Below are 8,969 nucleotides of genomic sequence, written 5' to 3'. Positions count from 1 at the left end.
GCAGTATAAAGTGGTTTATCTTTGAAGCTAAAATTCAGTTTCAAAAATGCTTGTTTGAACTATAGTATATATGTCATCATAACTCCATTTCTGAATATCATGCCAACGCCATTCAAATTTACAAGATGAACATTGTATAATGTACTAATAAACAATTATGCCAATAGCATATTTATTTGCTGGTAAAACAAATTCATTTTAAAGAAGGACAGGGCTAAATGCAGTAGCAAATTACAATAAAACGAACACGCAATTACACTACACATGAGCTCAATAATAAAGTAGGCCTCCATCTCCACTCTATTTCACATCTGGAAAATAATTTTATGCAGAGTTCCAAGATTAGCATTTGTACAGTGATATAAACCAATTAATACACAAGTTTTACAGACATAGCCAAAAAAAAAAACAAAAAAAAAAGAGAAAGTAGACCAGTATTTCCGGAGGTTTTTTCATGAGTCCAGAAATGTAGAAACTTGACCAAATTAAGCCAGCCATTACTCTGAAGAACATGTTCACTTGACTGGTAAGAATGTAGAGAATCTAGTTGCTGCATAATCAATCACTGACAATCTAGAGTGGAGTCTGTCTGTATCAACCATTAAACTTTAGCTTATGATACCCGAGGCAAAGCTTTGTATTGGTCACAGGAAAAATGGCTGAAATTCCCATTAGAGAGAATTTTCATATGCTTAGTTATAATTTGATGCAAAACTTAAAATATTTAACAATCAGTTGAAGGTAAATAGATTGCAAATATTCAAATATTGCAATGAGAAATGTTAGAGTAAAGGTTAGAGGTTATAACCTCCAGTGTACTACATTACACAGAGAATAAATTAATATCCAATCCAGTATAACAGTGTCTGTTAAAGTAGAATATTTTGGTTGTGGAAATTGAGATTTGGAAAAAATGTTGCTGATTTATTTATAATAAAACACTGGCTTTGCTCAACGTTTTTAGGGTTACAGCAAGTTGTGAAAAAAACTAGCAAGACCAGCAAAAACACATGGTTATATACATGATAAAAAAAAATTGTTAGTCATCAAAAGGTAGTACACTTGTTAGTGATTCAAGTGTTATTTAGAGCTTTCTTATATTTACATGGAATTAATTTCAACAATGATCTTGCATCATTGTTATTCAAAGTAAATAAGCAATGTTTATTGCTACTGGCATTTGATGACAAGTTGAAGGATATAAAGATTAAGCAAACCAAAGTAAACAATGAAGATATCTATCTTCCAAATAATGTGAATAAAAAACGTAAAAGTAAGCATTTACACTTATTTTAACATATAAATTAGTTTATGTTTATGTGTACAATTATGTGTTATTATGTGTTTCTTCTTATTATATCTTTATTTACAATACTCAGTTGATGTTCAGCTACTTAAAAATTATTATAGCAACTTAATATTAAATGTTGATTGCTATTTTTTAATGTTCCAAATTCAATTTTCATGATTTGTAAGATCAAATGTTCAGCATTCAACATAGGAAAAGAAAGAGAAGGCCAAAAATGGTGTGTAAGGAAGACACATGATTGATTTTTAACTGACTTAAAAACTGACTACAATATTCTCAAAAAGTAGCTTCATGATGTCATTATTATAATTTTTGGGACATTTACAAATAAAAAAATTACAGATTCACTCAACTTACAGTTATTGGTATTGATAATCCCGGTTGAGACGTTTGTTCGGTGCCGGTAGGCTGTGTTTGTACAAAGGTTGTGCCATCAGGTGCTGTGCCTTGGGTGAAGCCCGCTACGGAAACTCCGTCTTGTGTCTGAGGTGGCTGTACATAGCTTGCAGCCTGGTCAGATTGGGCCTGGGCTACAGATGTGGGAACGTAGGGTGTCTGCACTTGCGGTTGCTGGTAGGCTTCTAAGCCGTTCTGTGGTGGGAATGCCTGTGCTTGGTAGGCTGCAGCAAGCTGAGGCTGGCCGGCCATCGGCATGTGGTGCTATAGAGAAATGCAGAAAAAGAACAGATTAGATATATATGATTTATATTCATATACAAAGTGATCAACGGAATTCCGGTAACAATGAGAGTGTAAACGGCTGCTCGGTATCCAAGTGCCGGTTTGAGGCCATGCATGGGTAGTTTAATGCAAAAACTACGGAAATAGCACCATTAAAATTCCCAAGACGCTACTGAAAATGAACAACTGACACAACACGACGACACAGCCTGAACTAGATGAGCGGAGTTCGTTTCAGAAAAACGTGTGATGTGATCACGACCTACAGTGATTACGTAGGATTAAAGCGTCCTTACTGAAAAAATCCGTTTTAAATCCTTTTATGAGTATTATGGAAAAGCAAGGGAAGATTACATGTACTAATATAATGTTTCTTCAACGAACGATAAGTCACTTAATGGCAGCTTGCTTGCGTATGAGCTAAATGCCTCAGAATAGCGTACAACTGAGGTGATAGACACAACGACTCAAGTGTAGATTTTGAATTCTGTTAAACATTTGCATGAATTTTTATTCTGTTGTCTTTGTCTCGCTCTTCATTTAACTCAACTCATTACATGCATGACTGAGCAACGTTGTTTTTTGCAGGTAGGGATATCTCCATGTAAGTTACTGGGATATATTATATGTAATAAACATGTTGAAACTTAAGACTATACCCTGGCTTATACTGATTAACTATCAAATTCAAAACATTTTGCATTATTAAAGAAACGAGTGAAAAGCTTTGGGCCAATACATAAAAGATGAAAAACTGTCACCAAATATTTACGTACGGTTGAATTATTTAGGATACCAGATATGTCACACAAACATGATAATCATAAACAAAGAGGATTCAACCTCCTAATCAACATATGTTTTTAACAGTTCAAAAATATGCAAATCAATGAAAATATTAAACATAATGTTTGTTAAAAAATATAATTTCATAATTGTTAACAAATTATTCATTATTGCTCTTCTTTTTTTGTTTAGTATTCAATGACTATGAGATGTTCTTTTAATATTTTGTTATAAAAATAATAATAAATGTACCATTTTCTGAACACTAACTAGACAAAATAAAGAAGATGCTAGATAATTATTTTCTTATAATTATTTTTCTGCATTAATTTCCATAATTCTTCTATGACATGGATACAATAAACTTTAAAGTTTCAAAAGGAGGAATAAATAAATTTATTTTAAATTTATAATATTTTATTTTATTTATTATAACAAATTTATCTGCAATGCTATCAGTTTATCCATGGAGTGTTTACCTGTTTCAACCACAACAGTAAGAGGCCAGTCAACATTATCAACACTTTCGCAAGTGTACAAACAGTACGCTAGGGAGAAGGAGGCAGACAAATCTGTACACTTTTACATATGCGTAAAAATGTTGATTCTAAATAACATGAATTATGTGAAATATGGGTAAAATTATGATCATGGATATAATATTAATCTTTAAGCAACGAAGTACATTGCTTGACTTCACAAAAAAATGGAGAATTGTTTTGCAAAATCAACATTTTTTGTACACTTTCAGAGGAGAGAGAAGGATGCTGAAAAAGAGTACTGTTTGGACACTTCTGAAAATGTTGATAATTGTGAACAACCCCTAAGCAGACTGGTTTTACTTAAAGAAATTGGAGTTTAATCTTTTCTGAAGCCCGCCCCCAATCAACAGTTAAACAAATTATCATACTGTGCAGTTAATAAATAACAACCCTGACCTACTTAGCAGTTAATCACTGAATTTCATTTCCATAGACCACCAAAAGAATTGTAATAAAATTCTTCTTTAAGGAAAGATATTGTTAGAATATTTTTCCATATGTAATTTCCAATCTTAATATATAAATATAATAATAAAATAAATAAATAATAATAAATACAAAAATGTTGCATTAAATATATTATGATCTAATTTTTCCTCAACATCGATAATTAGAGAAAAAACTTCCAACAAAAATGACATATGTTCTATCCATAATAGTGCCAAAGCAAACAACTTATTTATGAAAGATTCAAAAACCATGTCCAAATGTGGAGAAGATTAGCTAGCTCTTTCTAGGCCCAAGCTAATGAGTTGCACAGCAGCCTTTAGACTGCAACTAATGGGATTCAAGCCCCTTGGGTCCCTAAGTGATGATTAAGCCTTGATAACACATCTCTGAACACTACAAAAGCTGGTTGCTTATTGCCACACATTCTGCATGGCTTTGATTGTTATTTACTCAATTCCACATGCCATTTCAACTTTGAACTCTCAAGGCTACGATGAAGCTAATTAGCATAATACCTCAACTGCACATTGTTTGGCAAATACTCAATTTATACTACTAGCATATGTTGTCGTAATGCAGACATGTGCCTCATTGTTTGACGGTTTTAAAGAAAAAAATAATTTATTAAATATTTATGCACTGAATTTAATATAAATACACATTATGGCATATGGTATCTAATGTATATTAATTATTCATATATGTATATCAATTAATAACACAATGGTGCCAGTTTATATAATATAATAACAACATTTAAAAATATCAGCACATAAAATAATATTATATATATACATATATATACATATATATATATATATATATATATATATATATACTATTTATTACAAAGCATATAATATAAATATGTAGTGTGATGCAAAATAGACACTATTGAATCCTAGCCAACTTTGTTTATTTATTGCATCAATTATTTGTTAAATTTCCTTTAATTGTTTTGCATTCACTTGTTTATGTTATTAGCTGAATAAAGCATAAATGAATGAAGTTATGAGTTATTGTTGATTAAGATGTAACATTACAATGCATATTTTAGTCATATTAAATTATTATACTTCCAAAGAATGCTGAAATAACCAACATATTCTAACCCTCATAATGTTAAAAAAAAAATAAATAAATAAAAAAAAATAAAAATTTATGATTGACTTGACAAAATATTATAAGCTTTACATTTTACTTGTTACCATTAAGTCAAATATGTAAAGTACAAAATTAAATTTCTACATGCGCAATCAGCGAGAAAACCCACATCATAAAAAGGGTACCAAAAGGTGGCACTGCCCAGAATAATCTACAAAATCTAGAAAAATAAAAATGTTAAAAGTTGAAAGCATCTTCTTTTGTTGTTTTACTATAGCTTTGTCGTTTTTTTTTTTCTTTTGTGTGTTTTTGTACGTTCAAAACACTAATGACATGAGTACTAATGTAATCATAAGGAAATCAAAACTGATCCCGAATATTATTCAATCACTACTTAAGACATTACAAATGAGTGGAATATTGGTCAAGGGTAGTAGTTTTAATTTCAGTTGATTTACATTAAGCCCACAAAAAAATAAATATATAAGAAAAAATAAAAATTTATGATTGACTTGACAAAATATTATAAGCTTTACATTTTACTTGTTACCATTAAGTCAAATATGCAAAGTACAAAATTAAATTTCTACATGCGCAATCAGCGAGAAAACCCACATCATAAAAAGGGTACCAAAACGTGGCACTACCCAGAATAATCTACGTAATCTAGAAAAATAAAAATGTTAAAAGTTGAAAGCATCTTCTTTTGTTGTTTTACTATAGCTTTGTCGTTTTTTTTTTTTCTTTTGTGTGTTTTTGTACGTTCAAAACACTAATGACATGAGTACTAATGTAATCATAAGGAAATCAAAACTGATCCCGAATATTATTCAATCACTACTTAAGACATTACAAATGAGTGGAATATTGGTCAAGGGTAGTAGTTTTAATTTCAGTTGATTTACATTAAGCCCACTTAGGATGGATGACTTCCAATACAAGTTACAAAACAACTTTTTTGATCCGTAATTCATTACATCTGCTGTTTGAATGATAACTATTTTAACAAACATAAAATTAGCACAACATTTTTTAATAGATCTTATTATCAAACTATGGAATTTCTCCTATAGGCTTTGTTCCAGTGACCGGGGTAATACACTTTTTTTTTTTAAATAAGAAAACATTTTATAAGAACACTGAGACTGAAATTGCTTAAGAACAATATAAGAACAAATTGAGGCTGAGGTAAAGGTAGAGTATGTAATGAAATTTTTATATTTAAAAACTAAATAAACCAAAAAATTATATCTACCTTGTGTGCAGTAGGTATGTAATACCCTCTATAATGCAGTACAGCAGGTTTACAACCTGTCATTTGGGGCCAATTTTACTGGGGCTTTTTTTTTTGTGGCCATTTTTTCAGGGGCTTTTTTTCAGGGACCATTTTTTCCAGGGCAACTTTTTACCTACATTCCAGTACTGTGTGTATGTATACTGCTGTAAAATAATGATTTTCTATGTTTGTTGAATGTTGAACATAATAAAATAAGGACATTTTGAGCCTGAAATCATCCAAAAAATAAGAATACCGAGTCTAGGCAAAATTTTACTGGTTCTTATAAATAAAAAAAAAGTGTAATGCAGAAAAGGGCTCTGAGACATTACATAAGAACGTACATATTATTGATTCGAGATATTTGCCACCAACAACAGTTTTTTTTCGGAACTATTTACGTTTTGTACCGCAAGCATTAATATATAACATATTATTATTATTATTAATATCATTATTAATATTTTTGAAAGATACAGTTATCAATTATCTTGTTTATAGTCATAATTTGTTAATTTGTTATTAATTTGTATTACTAGTAAGACATTACTTAGTTATTGGAGTGTGTGTGTGTATTTATTAAGTATGAAACACACTAAGGAATACACCAGAACAGAATCTTCCATTCTTTTTAAAAGCATAAAGTAATCTTTATCAAGCATATATGGGCCCTATTAATTGCACAAGGGACGAGTGGGTTAATGTCTCATCTAAAGACAGGGCATTATCGTAACTAGTACTTTAGCCCTCCAGCTGAAACACAAGGAGAGCACTGATTGGAATTGAACCAGGGACCAAAGGCATGAAAGGATCCCCACCAACTCACCACACATGAAGTGGCTACCATTATAGTTTAGCCAACAAGAGCTAATGCTACTCTCGATAAGCACCTCATAGAAGATTGTCTTTAAGAGCTAAACTGTATGAATTTTAAATATCATTTAAACATTATAAATATCTTTACATACAAGTCAACTAAACAGCACTATACTTTAATTAACTGAATTTTTTTCAAATGCATACTGTGCACCTCATAACATATGAAATATTTTGTGTTGTACATAACAAAATGTTGTTGGTACAGACTGGAATAATTGATTAGGAATGAACCTGCTGTTTACAATCACATTCAACTAGCACATGGGGGAAAAAATTTATTTGCCATTCACAAAGGCATGCAAAAGATATTGCGAAAATGTTGACCCGAAAATAAAATGACAGTAACAGAAGAGTGATAGATTGAGTTTGGGTACTTAGTAATAGTTTTAATACAGAGCCTAGGCTACAATCAATATCAGAAAATTTGTGGACTAAGTTCCACAAAGAGATCGTAATAAGTCAATGCTTTAGGCCATCTTAACAAAAGATGATTGTGGACAATCACTGCAATTGTATTCACCTCTAATCTCAAAGACAACATTGTTCAAAGAACAGTAGATTTAATTATTTAGTAGAAAACAAAGAAAATTTTACATACCTTTCTCATGATATTCATTGCATATATTCACTATTATTAAAACCCACAATAAAACAACCCCCAATCTACTACTGTCTGCCACCCCACAGGAACAAAAACAAAAATGGGTGGCTGTAGTAAACTGGATATTCCTGAAAATTCCACTGTTTTATAATCGACTATTAGCAGCCAAAAAAGATGAAAATTTGATGTCAAATTTACTGGTAGCATCCATCAATGCAAATGAGTTCTTTGTCTCGCTATGAATATTCAACAGCCAATAATAAGCCACACTAATAGCAATCGGCATATGTGATGAGGCTAGTTTAGTTCTCCCAGGACGCAAGCAGAAGCGAACGAAACTTTTAGCGGTAAATGGACATAGATTAACCGAATAGTGTTTTCCAAACCTGAAATGATCTACAACTGAGATTTGATGATGGATTCATTTATAGCAGAATCACAGTATCATCATAACTCATCCGACTTCGAAATAATGGTTTCAGTTGATATCAAATGTAAGAACTTAATCTGCTCAGCACAACACACTGCTTTTATGGTTTTATTTTAGATGAATACTTTCGACAAATAGAATATGCTCCGCTTTGTTCTAAAAATAGGCATGTGTGCTAATTAACTTTATAAAACTAAAGCTAGCACGTACCAATTAGTTGCTAATTTGAAATTCAACAATTTTCATTTACATTTCTTTGACACAAGTTAATTCCAAAAATGTAATATTGATATTTCCAAGAAGAAATCAAATCATTTTTTAGAATGATTATTTGAACGGCAAAACATTTTGTTATTGACGTATGATTTTGATTGCAATTGGTAGTAATTATTTTGAAAACCAGCTTAACAAATTCACCAAAATCCAAATCTATTTTTACACACTGGGCTACTATCACAGTAGCACTATTTATGGTGTACGGTAAGAATGGCCCCGGAAAAAATGGCCCCGGAAAAAATGGCCCCGGAAAGAATGGCCCCGGAAAAAATGGCCCCGGTAAAAATGGCCCCATATGACAGGTAGGTAAAAATGGCCCCCAATGAAAATTTCTGTATTAAAACTGATTTTCTTGAGCCAATATATGCATTTTTTTATCTTAAATAATTTAGTTTTTAAAAGGAATCTAACATCAAACAAATTGCCATTTACATTAATTAATATTTAATTACATTAATATTCAATGATAAAATATTCAAAGATAAATAAAAAGCCATGAACTACACTTTTTTATTTTTTTCCCATTTAAATGTTAAAAAATAGCAACAACATAATCAATAAATCAACATAAATCATGCATTTATTAATACTAAAATAATTTACTTGTGGCCGATTTCACGGAAGCGGAATCAAAA

At 30.9% G+C, this 8,969-nt stretch overlaps 1 protein-coding gene across 11 annotated transcripts in view; it reads right to left on the bottom strand.

Moving 5' to 3' along the window:
* The window catches only part of LOC117118512 (RNA binding protein fox-1 homolog 3-like), a 61,335-nt gene that overhangs the window by 28,878 nt on the left and 23,488 nt on the right, over window positions 1-8,969 (bottom strand). For 8 of the 11 annotated variants that reach the window (XM_033263132.1, XM_033263130.1, XM_033263127.1 and 5 more), the window contains exon 2: window positions 1,667-1,969. In XM_033263132.1, the coding sequence (XP_033119023.1) occupies window positions 1,667-1,969 (303 nt within the window). Of the gene's footprint in view, window positions 1-1,666; window positions 1,970-2,286; window positions 2,491-7,625; window positions 7,801-8,969 lie in introns of those variants that run through there. The other 3 variants (XM_033263133.1, XM_033263135.1, XM_033263134.1) reach the window with 3 other exon arrangements.

This window comes from Anneissia japonica, unplaced genomic scaffold (genome assembly GCF_011630105.1).
Source record: "Anneissia japonica isolate Jap-2015-1 unplaced genomic scaffold, ASM1163010v1 scaffold287869_len1821871_cov162, whole genome shotgun sequence".
Lineage (NCBI taxonomy): Eukaryota > Metazoa > Echinodermata > Crinoidea > Comatulida > Comatulidae > Anneissia > Anneissia japonica.
This window is presented reverse-complemented; position numbering and strand designations above follow the sequence as displayed.